The 17,500-nt window shown below is 38.7% G+C and overlaps 1 protein-coding gene across 31 annotated transcripts in view; it reads left to right on the top strand.

The window, feature by feature from the left end:
* Positions 1 to 17,500, top strand: part of LOC130429262 (receptor-type tyrosine-protein phosphatase delta-like) — a 303,213-nt gene that overhangs the window by 215,346 nt on the left and 70,367 nt on the right. For 29 of the 31 annotated variants that reach the window (XM_056757729.1, XM_056757777.1, XM_056757812.1 and 26 more), the window contains one exon: positions 10,960 to 11,114. In XM_056757729.1, coding sequence (XP_056613707.1) covers positions 11,021 to 11,114 — 94 coding nt within the window. In that variant the 5' untranslated portion in view covers positions 10,960 to 11,020. Of the gene's footprint in view, positions 1 to 2,068; positions 2,146 to 10,959; positions 11,115 to 17,500 lie in introns of all 31 variants that reach the window. The other 2 variants (XM_056757743.1, XM_056757769.1) reach the window with 1 other exon arrangement.

A 17,500-nucleotide genomic window follows, 5' to 3' on the forward strand; every position in this document is an offset into this window, starting at 1 on the left:
GAGTGAGATAGAGAGTGAGAGTGCGAGACCAGAGATAGAGTGAGAGTGAGTGAGAGTGAGAGACTGAGAGAGTGAGTGAGTGAGTGAGAGAGAGAGAGTGAGAGTGAGAGTGCGAGACCAGAGATAGAGTGAGAGTGAGTGAGTGAGTGAGTGAGTGAGTGAGTGAGTGAGTGAGTGAGTGAGTGAGTGAGAGACTGAGAGACTGAGAGAGTGAGTGAATGAGTGAGTGAGAGAGTGAGAGAGTGAGTGAGAGAGTGAGTGAGAGAGATAGAGAGAGAGTGAGAGTGAGATAGAGAGTGAGAGTGCGAGACCAGAGATAGAGTGAGATTGAGTGAGTGAGTGAGTGAGTGAGTGAGTGAGTGAGTGAGTGAGAGAGAGAGAGAGAGAGAGAGATAGAGAGTGAGAGTAAGTGAGTGAGAGACTGAGAGAGTGAGTGAGAGACTGAGAGAGTGAGTGAATGAGTGAGTGAGAGAGTGAGTGAGTGAGTGAGTGAGAGAGATAGAGAGAGAGAGAGAGTGAGAGTGAGATAGAGAGTGAGAGTGAGAGTGCGAGACCAGAGATAGAGTGAGATTGAGTGAGTGAGAGAGTGAGTGAGTGAGTGAGAGAGAGAGAGAGAGAGAGAGAGATAGAGAGTGAGAGTGAGTGAGTGAGTGCAAGAGAGAGTGAGTGACCAGAGAGAGAGAGAGAGAGAGAGCTCTTTATTTCACAATTTTCTATATATCAGAGCTTTTCTTTTAAAATCATAGTCATACACAACAAATTCATCTCAAATAGAAAAAAAATAATAGTAATAAAAATAAATAAATAAAAGTGCTCCAACTATAAATTCATTTTCATAGAACCATCAGCATCAACTTCACACAAAACCTGGTTCACTCCCCAAAGGTAATTAAAAGTTTGGAAGTCTTTAACCATGTGGTAGTACGCATATTCTACCATTAATCTTGATTTAATCAAACCTTTTAAAATTGACATTGTATCAGTTGACCCCACACCATTTAGTTTACCTTTACGTGAGATCCATATCGCCATTTTTGCTTGGCCGAATAAAAAGTTAAGCAATACATGGACCTGTTATACTTAAGACCGTAGATAAAAAGCATTGGTGAGAAAAACTTTTCAAAAATTGTACACCATTCTTCCACTTGAGCTAAAAGAGAAAATTTCTCAGAGATAATGATTTTAAAAAATCTGAGTCCAGAAGAGGATTATGCAGTAAGGGTTCCTCTCTAAGCCATAGATCTCGCACCTCCTTGAGATTCCTCTTAACATTTAGAGTTTTCCATGCTTTAAACATTGATTGATGAATTGAAGTAAGTCCATTAAGTTCAACGTTCTGAATATCCATCAGCAAAAGATGACGATCTAGACCCATTCCAGCTGCTTTTCTTAAGAGGGCACACGCCACACCAGACCAGCTCACATCTTCTCCATACAGTAGCCTTTTTGTAGTCTGAAGCCTAAAAGTCATCACTCTGCTTTTGATGTCCACTAGTCCTTGACCACCTTCTTGTCTAGGTAAAAACAGAACAGATGCTTTAAGCCAGTGTTGCCCAGACCAAAAGAAGTCTATCAAAAGTTTCTGCAGATTTTCCACCAGTTCATTAGGAGGTTCCAAGACGGTCATTTTGTGCCATAAAGATGAGGCTACAAGGTTGTTACAGATCAAAACTCTTCCCCTATAAGAAAGCAGAGGTAGCAGGCTTTGCCATCGAGACAACCAAGCACACACTTTTTCCATCAGGCCCTCCCAATTTTTCCTCCTATAATCCTCTCTTCCTAAGTAAACCCCCAGATGTTTAAAACCAGATCTTCCCCATTATAAAAACGCTGGAAGTAATGGACCATTGTGACTAACACCACACCACAGAGAATCACTTTTTTCCCAATTGACTTTTGCAGATGATGCTTTCCCATAACTCTCTAAAATATTCTTTAATACTTCAACATCATTTTCATTTCTTAAAATAACAGTTATATCATCAGCGTATGCTGAGACTTTCAAACATTCATTATGAATTTTACTGTTAACATGTAGGCCCATTAACTTTTCTCTTTATTTACATAGGAGAGGTTCAATGACCAAACTATAGAGCTGACCTGAAAGAGGACACCCCTGTCTTATTCCCCTCTGCACTTTAACAGGTATACTGAGACCACCCGCCATCGTGATCATACATGTGGCATTGAAATACAACAACTTTATCATGAAAACAAATTTCTCCCCAAAACCAAAAGCCTTTAAAACTTTAAAAAGATATTGATGATCAACTCGATCAAAAGCTTTTTCTTGATCGAGTGAAAACAACCCTATATTAATATTATTACTTGTAGCATAATCAACAACATCACGTATTAAATGCAAATTATCAAAAATACATCTTTCTTTTATACAATAGGATTGGTCCTTGTGTATTATCTTTTTTTATATTTTGTTCAATCTGTTAGCAAGACACTTTGAAAACAGTTTATATTCAGAACATAGAATTGCCACGGGTCTCCAGTTCTTTAATAAAGTAGGGTCTCCTTTCTTTGGCAGAAGTGTTAGAACTGCCCGCTGGCAACTCTTTAGCAGAGAACCTGTCCGAATGCATTCCTGTAGCACTTCAAAGAAATCATTTCCAATTGTAGACCAGAAATGTTTATAGAATTCATTTGGAAGTCCATCTATTCCAGGAGTTTTGCCTGGAGAAAGACTCTCAACTGCAATACTTAGTTCTTCAAAAGTAATTCCAAGCTCTAGATCATTCCTATCTTCCTCATTGAGACAGGGAAGATTCTGCAAAAGTTCATCTTGGCTCTGAGTATCAGTGTTCTCAGCAGAATATAGATCGGAGTAAAAATCCACTGCTAGTCGGCACATTTCTGCAGGATCACTCGTTTCATGTCCACCATTGTTTTTCAAACTGTGCATTAGTTGTCCTTGTACGCTTTTATGCTCCAAATTAAAGAAGAATGAGGTGAGTCCATCCATATCTTTCATTGATAAAAACTTACTTCTTACAAGAGCACCTTTAACCTTCTCATTTAAAATAGAACTTAGCTTTAATTTCTTTTCATTCCACTCATGTAAATTATCTGAAGTATTTCCATCCAACATATCGTTTTCAATTATGAAGATTTCTTTTTCAAGCCACTCCAGAGTCCTTCTCAAGCATAAACTTGAATGTGACGTATATTGTTGACAAAAATCTCTTATATGGACCTTTCCTATTTCCCACCAAAGTAAAACATCTTCATACCTATTCTTCTCACTTTTCCAGTTTTCCCAAAAAAGTTTAAAAGTTTCACAAAAATTAATATCCTGCAGCAAGTTAACATTAAAATGCCAATAGGCCCTTCTGGTTCTTTTAGATTGTAAAGTCAACAGTGATGAGCTTATGGTCAGTGAAAGATGTGGGGACAACAGCTGTATGTACAACTTTACTTTTCATATTTTTGGATACATATAATCTGGCAAGACGTGCTGCTGAAATTCTTCCTTCATTTACCTTTACCCAAGTATATTGTTTAACTGAAGGGTTAAAATATCTCCAACTGTCTGTAAAGTTAAACGTTTTAATTAAATTACCTAAAACTATTGGTGACTGAAAGTGCGGTTCTTCTCCGTTCCTATCAAATAAATGATTCAGTGTGCAGTTCCAATCCCCTCCTTAAATTATTAAATCATCCTCTTGTTGTTGTCCCAGAAACATTTTCAATTGATTAAAAATATTTATTCTCTCCGTCCCATTGTTAGGAGCATAGATATTGACAAAAATAATACAAACACCATTGATTTCAGCTCTCACTGCCAATAATCTACCTGGTTCAATTTCCTTTTTTAATAAGATTCTAACTTTCATACTTGCAGAAAAAAGTACTGCCACTCCTGCACTCAAGTTAGTCCCAAGAGAAAGAACACATTCATCTTTCCACCACAATCTCCAGTCCACCTCATTATGTGCATCACTATGAGTTTCTTGTAAGAAAATCACATCTACATTTTTTAATCCAATAAATTCTTTGTAAGTATCAGCCTTCTTCCTATCCCTCATCCCATTTACATTTAGGGAGCCCACACACATCATCTCAAGAAGAAAGGAAAAAGGGAGGAAAAGAACTAAAAAAAAGAAAGACGTGTAATCCATTTTGTTTGTTTTTTACAAATTTCTCCTCTTTAGCTGTCGTTTTATTCCTTTCTCCTTCCGAATCACAGTCAAGTGTTTCCTTAATCTGAAACGTTTTAACTGTGACAATTCATCTTTAATGCAAGTTTTTGTTGCCCATAACACAGAATCAACAAACTTAATTAAATCTGGAAAAAAATCACTCACATTAGTCTTTTTACCCTTTGTTTCATCAAGAAATTCGTTGATTTGATCCACAGAATACAAATCTGCTTTCGATGCTTTTGATAACTCTGACCCTTCTGACCATTGATCATCATCTCTCATACTATCATCAGTATATTGAGACATTCCATCAAACTCATCATCTAAGATTTCTTCTACATCGTCTACATCTTGAACATCACTCTGAACCACATCACTCTTTCTGTCAACATTCTCAACCTTATCATGTACAATAGCGGCACTACAACCAGCTTTTCCACCAGTCTCAACATTGTCATCGCTTTCACTCACCTCGTTGTGCCCGTTGACCTCCTCTATCGGCCCTTCGCTTTGCTTGTCTGTCGGTTGTTGTGTCCGTGTTGCTGTAATATCCTCAACTGTGGTATTTACAGTATTATTTGACGACCCGCTGCCTCCGGCTGATTCAGTGGACGATTTGCGTTCACTTTCCTCTTTCTTATGTGGACAAGCGAAACTTTTGTGGCCTAAATCTCCACATTCAAAACACTTGAAATTTTCAGTACTTGCATACAAGATGTATGAAGTTTCTTCATGACTCAAACGGAAAGAAATCTCCAAACTACGCTCCGGTGAAGTCAGAAACATTAACACTTGTCTTCTGAAAGACAACACATGTTTAAGAGACGTGTTTTTACAACCCAACGGGATCATTCTTGTTGGGTTGCAATTTTGCAATTTTTCCGTATCGAGTTGACTCTTTTGCAATCGCATCATTTGAAATGAAAGGTGGCACATTCGATACAGTAATTTTTGTTGTTGGAGCCACTAAAGGAGTCACGGGCACAAACGCTTCCTTAATCCAAATACCGTTTTCAGTTAGTTGATTCGCTAGTTGTTCTGTTTTCACAAACACCACAATTGCTTTATTCATTCGTGATGCTGAGAGAATATTATCAAAACCGATCAACTCTCCCACCACCACGAGCACATCCTCCACACTAACACCCTGTTCAGTCACACACCTGCACCCATTCCGCATCGATATTTGTGAGGGTGCCTGAATTGAATTAGACGCCATACCACACGCGACCAAAAGCAGCGAGCGGCTTCAAAATAGAACAAATAAATATATATATATAATGTATTAAAGTTTAACCAAAAAGAAATAAGAAAAATAAACTGAAAGAGAGATTCAGTTTTTACCATTCACTCTCCACAACACTCACGCATGCGCAGAGAGAGAGAGAGAGAGAGAGAGAGGAAGGAAGAGAGAGAGAGAGAGAGAGAGTGAGTGAGAGAGAGAGAGAGAGGAAGAGAGAGAGAGAGAGAGTGAGTGAGAGAGAGAGTGTGTGAGTGAGTGAGAGAGAGAGAGAGAGAGAGAGAGAGTGAGAGAGAGAGAGAGAGAGAGGAAGAGAGAGAGTGAGAGAGAGAGAGAGAGTGAGTGAGAGAGAGAGTGTGTGAGTGAGTGAGAGAGAGAGAGGAAGAGAGAGAGAGAGAGTGAGTGAGAGAGAGAGTGTGTGAGTGAGTGAGAGAGAGAGAGAGAGAGAGAGAGTGAGAGAGAGAGAGAGAGGAAGAGAGAGAGAGAGAGAGTGAGTGAGAGAGAGAGTGTGTGAGTGAGTGAGAGAGAGAGAGGAAGAGAGAGAGGAAGAGAGAGAGAGAGAGAGTGAGTGAGATAGAGAGAGAGAGAGAGAGAGAGAGTGAGAGAGAGAGAGAGAGAGAGAGAAAGATAGAGAGAGAGTGTCAGTGAGTGAGTGAGTGAGTGAGAGAGAGAGAGAGAGAGAGAGAGAGGGAGAGAGAGAGAGGGAGAGAGAAAGATAGAGAGAGAGAGAGTGTCAGTGAGTGAGTGAGAGAGAGAGAGAGAGAGAGAGAGAGAGAGAGAGAGGGAGGGAGGGTGAGAGAGAGAAAGATAGAGACTGTGAGTGAGAGAGAGTGAGAGAGAGAGAGAGAGAGAGATAGGTTTTCTTGAAGGATACTATACTCTGTATGTGTGTGTAAAGTGTGTATGGTGTCAGTTTCTCTGAGCAGACACAGACGGGGGTGCATGAGGTCACTCTGTTCATGAGTCTGCGGTCAGCGGACGTTCTCGCTCCAAAAACAATATGAAGCAGACTAGAGAATAACACTTATTTCTGTTCATTATTTCCTCCATGAGTAAATGTTTCCACTCTCAAACGCTGGCTGCTCTCTCATCTGGACTGACGTCAGTCTCAGAAACACACGAGGCAGAACGCTTCACTGCGGTCATTTCATCGGTTGATGGTTGGAAAACCTCAGCCGGTCAGAATGAGATCTGGACGAGCGTGATGGCGGTCAGACGGTTGAAAAGGAGCGAGGCGTTTGCCTTTTGTTTACAGAACTGGGGCAGGATTTGCATGCCGACAATAACGCCAACGTCCATTTCAGAGACTCGTTTGTTCGGCGTTTCAGCGTACGGCCCAACAGATGCCACGACAATAGCTTTCCTGTGCGAGACAAAAGCTAACGTGAAAGGCAATATATCACTCGTTTTCATACAACCGACATTTTATTATCAAACTTTTGATAAAGAACACTAATGTACTAACACATCAAGTGTAAATTGATTCGTTGTACTGTCATACATCAATACATTAGCCTTCAACATGAACAATTTCAACACCGATTGCGACGGGATTGAAGATCATTGCAAAGCTTTTTAAATGTGATGGTTGACACAACGATTCACAATTGTGTTGTGTTAGTTTGTGTGTCTGGAGTGAATGAATGAAAAGAACATCTTGGTTGAGCTAACACATAGTCCTGGCCTGTGTAACCGGGCCCATACACTTCAGAAACAACTTTCTTAGTCTTATTTTCCAAAATATATATTTATTTTTATAACATATGTCAAAAAGTCTTGTTTTTAAACAAAAAATATGAGATTTCAAAGAATATTTGCTTAAAACAAGCAAATAATTTGCCACTGGGGTAAGAAAAATAATCTTGAATTTAGTATCTAATCTTTAATCAAGATTTGTAACATTTGTACTTTCAAATAAAACAAAAATATTAAAATAAGAACGTCCTTTTTTGTAGTTTAACTGTTTTCTTGTACTTGTTATTTTTCTTTAGGTCATATAGAGTTCAGTGAATGCTTGAATGCATGTGTTGTAAGAGTGATTTGTGTAATGATGAATTATTTTGTATATTTATATGATTGTCAGTGTGTAAGATTATCACTGGATCATCTGTGTGTGTGTTTGCGCAGCTGTGAATGCCTCTGTGGTGTATTTGCATAAATCACCTGCGTTGCTGCTTTGACTGTGAAATCATCCCCACGTGCAGCACCTGCGACCGATTCAAACGTTTGTCCAGCGCTCTAGAGTTACACATTTACATCTGCAGACGCACAAACACTTAACACACTGTCTCCTCTTCAAAACTGTGCTGTGGCACAAAATCTCATGAAGGGAAATCCAAACAAATGACACTAAGGCGCAAAATACATTAGTTGTGTTAAGAGTTGCGATATGAAAGACTCAACACAAAAACATGTGAATTCATGGGCCCTATCGTACACCCGGCACTAGTGCAAGTCTTTTTGCTAATTTCACGCAGTTCTCCCGTCCTGCACCGCGTGGTTTAAATAGCAAATGGATTTGCGCCAATTTGTGTGCCCATGGGCATGGAGGTCTAAAAAAGAGGTGTGTTCAGGTATATTGTTGGTGTGTTGCTATTTTGAGGAAATGAAAATAGACAATAATCTATGCGCTATAGACCAACTCAAACCTGCTCTTAAATCTAAAGTCAACCACGAAATATTTTTTTGTTATTTAAAGAGAGCATTAGTAGAAAATGCGACGATGGGCAGGTCGACAATGCGCTTTCACTTTTTACTTATTACACAGAGGGAAGGAAATGCAGCATCACACTAACATGCCAAATATAAAAAAATAAATGGATAACTATGTAAAATATTATTATGGCATACCTAAAGATGTACTGACCGTTTTCCCATTGTTTAACGAGCTGTATTCGGTGCACATGCGATGTTTCTGCAGACCATGCGCTTAGATCTGTCATTGCAGTGTCCATACCATCTTTTGAGTGGTTTCACTCACCAAATCATTCTCATGTGATTGATATCTGGGATATCTGATCGACTGATGTGGACAAGACATCGTGCAGTTGAATAGACAGATTATTATGACTTTTATGGTAATGAGTAGTTTTTATAATAACTGAATAAACAGGCAACAAGCACGGCCCAAACGTGTCTTACGCCAGACCTCCGCAAACATTCAAGAAGTGTCGATTAGTTTTTATTGAAACAATAAAGTATGAAATAAGACGTGTAATCGTCTCGGTTTTAACCCTTCAGATGTTTCATGTGTGTTGTTTTATGACCCCAGATGAAGAGAATGGCCTGCTGTTCTTCTCTCTAATGTCATTTAGCAGCGACTCTATCGCACATAATCCCCATTTAGATAAAAGCAGACACTTGGCGTTTTAATCACGGACGGCCTTTGAGCGGAGCGTGTACAGAACCGGCTTTACTTGAAACCGACAGCAGAGCAGGAAAGCGTTTGAGAAATCCCTGCGTGCATTGAGATGGAGGAGAGGTCGCGCTCCGAAGCTCCTGAAGCTATTATACAACATCACAACACGTCCGCAAGCCACCAATAATAAAACACACACATACGTGCACGACCTTATGGGTTTGTAACAGGGTTGACTTCAGTACAGTTCAGATGAACTTTTCTTGTGTTGAGCGTCACAACGCTGTCAGATGTTTAACATAAAGAGATTTTTCTTTTTTTGGTACACAATCACTGTAACAGGGCTGACCGACACAACACAACCTGACTATACATGACGAGTCGAGAGTATTTTTGTATGTGGTCATGAGAAAGAGAGTTGCTTTTATTGTCACAGGAATCATTTGATGTGTTACAGTAATACATTTATTACATACAACGTACTGTATGACCTGAAGACACATGTTCAGCTTTTATTTAATCTATGCAAACACACACACACACACACACAAACAAGCTATATATATATATATATATATAAATATATATCTGTAATCATGAAGAATAGCTGTTATTGTGGTTGATACAGAACACAGAGCAGCAGCAGAACTGATGTTGAGAGAAATGACAGTAATAATATCCCATAATAAGAGTAATTGAGTGTTCAATTGAAATTCACATCATGTGCATATAAAGAGAGGATTGCTAAACACACACACACACACACACACACACACACAAGCACTCACACAGTTTGCATGAATAGATCTGATGTGAATTTTATCTCTCTCTCTCTCTCTCTCTCTCTCTCTCTGTGTGTGTGTGTGTGTGAGGTTTAGACAGATGAGTAACAAGAAGAGAAAACACACTGCCATTTTCTTCTTTATTTACAAATGGCCTGCCAACACCAGCGACACGAGGCATTACTTATCTGTCAGATTTCTGGAGAGGAACACACTCAGCCCATATGTGTGTTTGTTTGTGTGTGTGTGTTCAGGTTTATCTTCTGTTGTGGTAAAGGTGTGATTCAGCTTCAGTGGTCTTCATGACTAATGAAATTGCTTATAAATCAAAGTAAATGAGCTTTAAGTGTTGTACAGAAGGGTTTGTGTGATGGTTTGGTTTAGGGGTAGAGTAACGGTTATTGTACAGTGTATAAAACACGTGTGACTGTGTGTGTGTGTGTGTGTGTCGGGATGGAGGGACTGAAATAGAAAGCGTGGCAGCTCGTGTGACATCACTCTGCGGGTGTGGAACACATGCCAACACTCACTTCCGTATGTGAACACAACACGCGTGTGTGTGTGCAGCTTTAATAAACTGAGACTTCCTCCAGTCAAACATTAACACTGTCTGTTTATCCACACGTGCTTGATTTACATAATTATAATGAATAAAAAATGAATTAAATTCCTTGTTTACATAGAATATATGAGTTATTATTTAACGCTGATGCGTCTACAGTAATATTCATCATCATTAAGAAATCTTTGTCTTTTGCTGTTGACTCTTTTACTTCTTTCGTAGCACTTTAAAGTAGAAAATATGTTTTATATGTGTTTTATTTATGATTATTTTGGAGATGATGAACACGCGTCACACATGTGATAGAAACACATCATTTCATTCCTCAAAGGGCTTTAGATGAAACAAATCTATGAAGAAAACAGGCCCCACATTTTTTTTTAAGAGCCACATAACATGAACTAAACATTTTAAATCACATACTTTATGTTAATCAGATGTCTTCCCGTTTCTCCTCTCATACAGTATGGTTTTCTCACATAAAGTTTTTCCTCGTAAAGGTTGTTTTGTAAATTCTGTGCTTGTCAAGCTTTGTCTTTCATTTCAAATACTTCTATTAAATCAATTATTTCAACCATTAAGAAAAACGTCAACCTATGGACCCTTGCCTCGACACATCGCTTTTATTTCTGCTGCTTTATTCATGCCAGATGAGCCAGTAATATTATTATTAATAATATATCATCTCATGCTTGCATTTTAAATACTGTAGATCAGTAATACCCTCAGTATTATTTCTGTAAATTAAATTAAATTTAAATATATAATTTATATACTTTAAAACTACAGTCTGAATTGTGTGCATGTTCTTCAGTCAATGATAACATTGACGGTGTGATGTCATTGTTTGTGTCTCTCTGCAGGTTGTGAGAGCGTTGCAGGAGCGTTGTGAGCTGGCACACTCCGTGGGAGAGTCGTAACATCATGCTGGAGCCAAATGTATGTGTAGCGTTACCCTCCATCAGACACTCGACAATACTACTGCTCACCACCATCATCCTGCTCAGCAACGCAGAGGGTACGACTCACTTCACACACATCACAAACAAACATTTGATGAAAAAAACACAAATATATAATACATGTTTGTAGAGAGTATTTGTGTGATTCGAGTTGGACAGAATCAGCAAACTTAAAGAGAGTAACCAGTTGGTTCAAGTTTATTAAAACAAATTTCAAAAGCTGAATTGATTTGATTCATTACGTAAATGATGTATACTTCAATGTTTTAACTAGTTGCAAAAGCTGAATAATCATTAAAAAAATACCGAATAGTCAATGAAATAATAGACGATTAGTTGCTTAATCGGTCTATTAGCCGTTAGATAATCGACTATCAAAAATAATCGGTGTTGCAGCCCTAGTGTTTATTAGTGCTGTCAAACAATTAATTGCGATTAATCACATCCAGAATAAAGGTTTGTGTTTACATAATATATATCTGTGTACTGTGCATATTAATATTGTATTTATAAAGACAACAAATGCACATACTTGTCTATATATTTAGAACATATCAAATGTATTAATATATATTTACCAAAAAATTTAAATTCTAAATAATTGTTTATTAATTGTTATATTTTATTAGGGCTGCAACAACTAATCGATAAAATCGATAATGAAAATAGTTGTCAACGAATTTCATAATGGATTAGTTGGTCAGTGACATCACTTGCAAGCTGCGCAGTTATGTGTCTCTCCGTGCAGCACTTTGCAAAGTACATAATTGGCTAAAAACTCAGATTTGGGGGTTTATATATATCAGAGGTGAGAAGTAACGAAGTAGACTTTTTGTACTATACTTGCGTATTCTTTTTAATGTACTTCACTACATTTGAATGACAAATATCTCACTTTCATGCCACAAAAAATATGTATTTTGACTTTTTATCTGATTAATCGGAAAAAGATTTGCCCAACTAATTAATTATCAAAATAATCGTTAGTTGCAGCCCTACATTTAATATTTTGCTTAAATATATGCATTCTGTGTATGAGTTCATAAATACAAAATTAATATGCACAAAACACATACATATATGATGTAAAGACAAACTTTGATTCTGTATGCGATTAATAACTATTAAGATTTCAACAGATTTGATTAAATGGGATTTATCGCACCGCTCTAGTCTGTTCAATGTTTTTATCCTTCACAATAATATCCTTCAATAATTCTCTTTACATTTAAATTTACAACAAAAGCATAAGTGCGATCAAAAAAGAAGACTGGTCTCATATAACCTAACACAGTATACAGAACCATTCACTCATTTTTTTATTTTTTTAAAGAATAGAGAAGAAAAGAGTCAGAACAGATCAGTCAGATGTTGACAGAAGAGATGTGTTTTCAGGCGTTTCTTAAAGATGGCTACAGAATCTGCAGATCTTGTAGCAGTGTGTAGATCATTCCACATAGGTGGAACAGATCCGGAGAAGGAGCGCGAGAGAGATTTTTTACCTTTTTGGGATGGCACCACAAGACGCCGTTTGTTTGCAGACTGTAGGGATCTGGCGGGTACATATGTCTGCATTAGGAAGTGAAGATAAGGGGGTGCGAACCAGTAGTGGTCTTGTAGGCCAGGAGCAGAGTCTTGAATTTGATGCGAGCGACTATAGGGAGCCAATGTAGCTTAATGAGTAGAGGAGTGACGTGTGCTCTCTTTGGTTCATTAAAGATAACTCATGCCGTAGCATTCTGGATCATCTGTAGAGGTTTGGTTGTGCAAGCTGGAAGTCCACCCAGTAGCGCATTGCAGTAGTCCAGTCTGGACAGGACCAGAGCCTGTACTAGGACTTGCGTAGCATGCTCTGATAGGAAGGGTCTTATTTTCCTGATATTGTAGAGGATGAATCTACAGGACCGGGCGGTGCTGGCAACCTGATCTGTGAAGTTGAGCTGATCATCGATCACCACTCCCAGGTTTCTTGCTTTTCTGGAAGATGTGATGGATGATGAGCCCAGTTGAATGGAGAGGCTGTGATGAGTCTTTGTGTCAGCCGGGAAAAATTATTCATTATTATATTTTATATATTTTTTAAATATATTCATTTTGTGTATGTGTTCATAAATACAAAATTAATATGCACAGAACATCAAAGTATATATTATGTAAACACAAACTTTTATTCTGTATGCGATTAATCACAATAAATCTTTTGAGAGCTTTATATGTGCTTTATAAGCACATATTGAGGTTCATTTAGGTGTCAGATGTAAATAAAGATCTGTTTATACATCACAGCTGTGGGTTCTGTCATCAGTTTCATTATGAGATTATTGTCAGGACAGCACATGCTTCACGTCTAGTGTTGCGAAGCCCCTACAAACGTCAAAATCTCTGAGATTCATTTACATGTATGATCATGTCATCTACACGCTGTGTTCATGACATGACCTGTTCCTCTAGATGCGTGTTGGGTCACGTGTTGTGAAATTTCAGCTTCAGTCTTTAATGAGTTCAGAGCAGAAAACACACACATGCTGCAGATCTCTTACACTGAATATCAACTTTTTATATAAATAACAGAAAAATTATTATTAATAAAAAATTCACCTGTTTCTCCGCTTTTCAAATAATTAAGAAAAATAGAAGTAATATTTTGCTTAGAAATGTGGTTGAAATATTGTGAGTGGTTAAAAAGATAATTTTATATAAATAGGGCTGTCAAAAGATTAATTGTGATTAATCGCATACAGAATAAAAGTTTGTGTTTACATAATATATACTTTGATGTTCTGTGCTTATTAATTTTGTATTTATGAACACATACACAAAATGCATATATTTAAGAAAAATATAAAATATAATAATGAATAATTTTTGGTTAATATATAATCATACATTTAAAATGTCCTAAATATATAGACAAGTATGTGTATGTTTGTCGTTATGAATACGAAATTACATTTACATTTAGTCATTTGGCAGACGCTTTTATCCAAAGTGACTTACAGTGCACTTATTACAGCGACAATCCCCCTGGAGCAACATGGAGTAAAGTGTCTTGCTCAAGGACACACTGGTGGTGGCTGCTGGGATCGAACCAGCAACCTTTTGGTTACCAGTTCAGTGGTTTAACCCACTAGACCAGCGGTTCTCAATCCTGGTCCTCGCGACCCACCGCTCTGCATATTTTGTGTATCTCTCTTGTTTAACACACCTGATTTAAATCTCTAGCTCATTAGAAGAGAGCTTAATGAATGAACCGCGTTCCCATTGACGTGTTCCCTGAACTGTGTTCATTGCTCTCTACTCCCTGCACACATGAAATCGGCTGACGTTAACTTAAGAACACGAAGAACAAAACCTACTACGGAAGATTGAAGGGTAATTTAACCGTAATTTTGAGATTTGCGCAACATTATCCTCATTTCGAACTGGATTTATGGCAGAATATCTAGTGATGTTTACTTCGCAGGGCTCTTATGGGCGTATTAAACAAACCTCCGAAGCGGTAGGAGAAGCATACAAAATATGCAGAGCGGGGGGTCGCGAGGACCAGGATTGAGAACCGCTGCACTAGACCACCATCTCCACATCTCCACAAATTAAAATGCACAGTACACAGATATATAATATGTAAACACAAACCTTTATTCTGGATGCAATTAATCACGATTAATCGTTTGACGGCCCTAATAGTAAATTTTGAAATCATTTTGAAACGGTCTCTTAATTTTCGTCGGCAGCTGTATGTAGTCACATGACATTCAAGAACCAATAAGATTTGTGGGGAATTGACTTGCTGACATGAGATGTGTCAAAGGCACCAAGATGTACGTCTAATGTTTACTTTGGCAGTCTTGTATCGCAGTTGATTTTTTAAGCTTACATCATGTGACATCAACAACAAAAGTGTGTTCAACAACGACGATTGTTCAGCTTTTGTATGCGTATAAATGCGTATAATAATGAACATATCAATGGCATTCATGGTTGTTCGGTGGCTAACATCAGTGAACTCTTGACTGTGTTCAGGGACCCGCTCGCTTGACATTCCAAAAAAAAAACGTTAAAGAAAGAAATCAGAAGACGGGATCAATAATGCGACTCTTTTCTTCATCTTCCAATGAGAACAGCAGTAATTTCACAGCTCCTGAACTGCTGTAGCTTATTACCAGATTTAATTGGCTAAACTCTTGTGTCCGTTCACGCGTGACCGCCCGGGTGGAGACGGAGGCATTCACAACGTTACGGCCTGCCGGGAGGTCGCCATGGCGATGGCTGTTGAAACGCTCTCGCGCACACACGCCGTCTAAACTCCTTTTGTACTACATCCAAGCAGTATCGATAAGACGGTAATTAAATTGGCCTCTCTCTGTTTGATATAGATTTATAATCGCAACTTAAACACTCTTGTGACATTTCAGCAAAGCAAACTCAATACACAAGGGCTTCTTCATCATCTGTGACATCACAATAAAAGAAGCGCCGGCGTTTCAATGATTTCCAACTGCGTGACTTTAAAGGCATGTTAATCATACTGAGACGCAGATGTCACATCGCAGATGAGATGGAAAATATCTGCAAAATATCTACATTTCCTAGAAGCCAAAGCTCTCCGCTCACGTAACGCAGAATGTTTGCTGAATTAGCCCCTCCCCCACCACATGACACTGACGAACATGTGACACCTGAACCGTAGCATTGAGCGGTTTTAGTTTTTACACAGTGATTGGTTAATTTGTGGATCACATGACTTGAGCTGTGCTTCTGTGCATGACACAACCAAGAGATGACGTCATGTTAATCAGAATGATTGTTTTTTTCCATGTTTTCAACTTAGTCAACAGTTAGGTTAAGTTAAGTTAAGTTAAGTTAACCCTAACAGACCTAAAGACCGCCCTCACAAAACTACTAAAGACCGCCCACAATCCTAAAGACCGCCCCACAGACCTAGAGACCGCCCACAAAACTACTAAAGACCGCCCACAACCCTAAAGACCGCCCCACAGACCTAGAGACCACCCACAAAACTGCTAAAGACCGCCCACAATCCTAAAGACTGCTTAAAGACCGCCCCACAGACCTAGAGACCGCCCACAAGACTACTAAAGACCACCCACAATCTCAGAAGGAGTGGGTTGGTTTGCTGCACCTTAAATAACAATTCACAATCTTTTTAAGGGCAGTTGAATTTTACTCTAAATATTTATGTGTTTGTGCACGTTTATTTTGTGTATACTGCAATGAATTATTTCAGTTCTCAGTGTGATAATAAATGATTAAATACATATAGGCTGATTTATTTATATGATTTATATTTCTCTCTTCTGTGCTCGAGAGACACGTGACGTGCCGCCTCACTCGCTCTGCTGCGAATAACCCATATGCATGCGCCACAGACTAAATTGCTGTTATTGAAGATTAGAAACTAAACGAAAATGTGCGAGATAACGTTAATGTAGCAATAACATATACAATTTTTTCCCTGAGGACCGAAAGCAGAACCAATAAGCTCCGGTCCTTCATGATTTTGCCCTGGGGCCCGTTTAAAACCTGGTTTCAGTACCCTTCCCTGGTTAATATGTTGTAGTCTGTTGTGTGTTTTACAGAAGAGGATGTTGTGTTTATTCTCTAGAGAGTTGACAGTGAAAACCCATTTTAACAGGACTGCAGGTAATAAGTGAATAAAACACAGGAGATTGTGCTGAAACGCTGCTCATACACACACGCACACGCTTCCTTCTGGCAGCTCCATGTATTCTGTGTGTGTCCCACTGTGGCATCTCACAGTCACTTCCTCTGCCATCTGTGAAACTCCTGAACCGACACGGCCGTTCTTCAGCGCACACGCGTGTGTGTGTGTGTGTGTGTGTATTTCCTCAGCTTTACGTTATACATTGGAAGAGGTTTGTGTGTCTGAAGAGACAGAATGAGACTCATCTGTTGGAGGGAGAGAGAGAGAGAGAGCTGGTGTCAGGTTGATAAATGACAGAAATCTAAGTGTGAAGACTGTAGGCTAAGAAAAAAGGTCTGAGCGCGAGAGAGAGAGAGAGAGAGAGAGTCATATGAAAGCCAATTCTTCAATCTCTCTCTCTCTCTCTCTCTCTCTCTCTTTGTGTGTGTGTGTGTGTGTGTCCAGTTCTTCTGTTTTCTGCTTTTCTTTGTTGTGTGCGTCTCCAAAACAGCAGAGAGAGAAAGACAGATGAACTCTTGAGGTCTCTTGACATTTAAATCAAACTTTGATTAATCTTCTAATGTGTGTGGGCTTCTCTATTTGTTTCTTTTAATAAACACAAACACAAACATCACAACTTTATTTAACAGTGAACGTCTTCCAGGTGCAGTGATTTCTTATTATGACATTCATTAACACATTTATATTCTCTTCATCTCTTCATTAGATTGCGTGGGTGTTTATGTGTGTGTGTGCATTTGTGCGTGTTTGTGGGCG

This window comes from Triplophysa dalaica, chromosome 1 (genome assembly GCF_015846415.1).
Source record: "Triplophysa dalaica isolate WHDGS20190420 chromosome 1, ASM1584641v1, whole genome shotgun sequence".
In the NCBI taxonomy this organism is placed as follows: domain Eukaryota; kingdom Metazoa; phylum Chordata; class Actinopteri; order Cypriniformes; family Nemacheilidae; genus Triplophysa; species Triplophysa dalaica.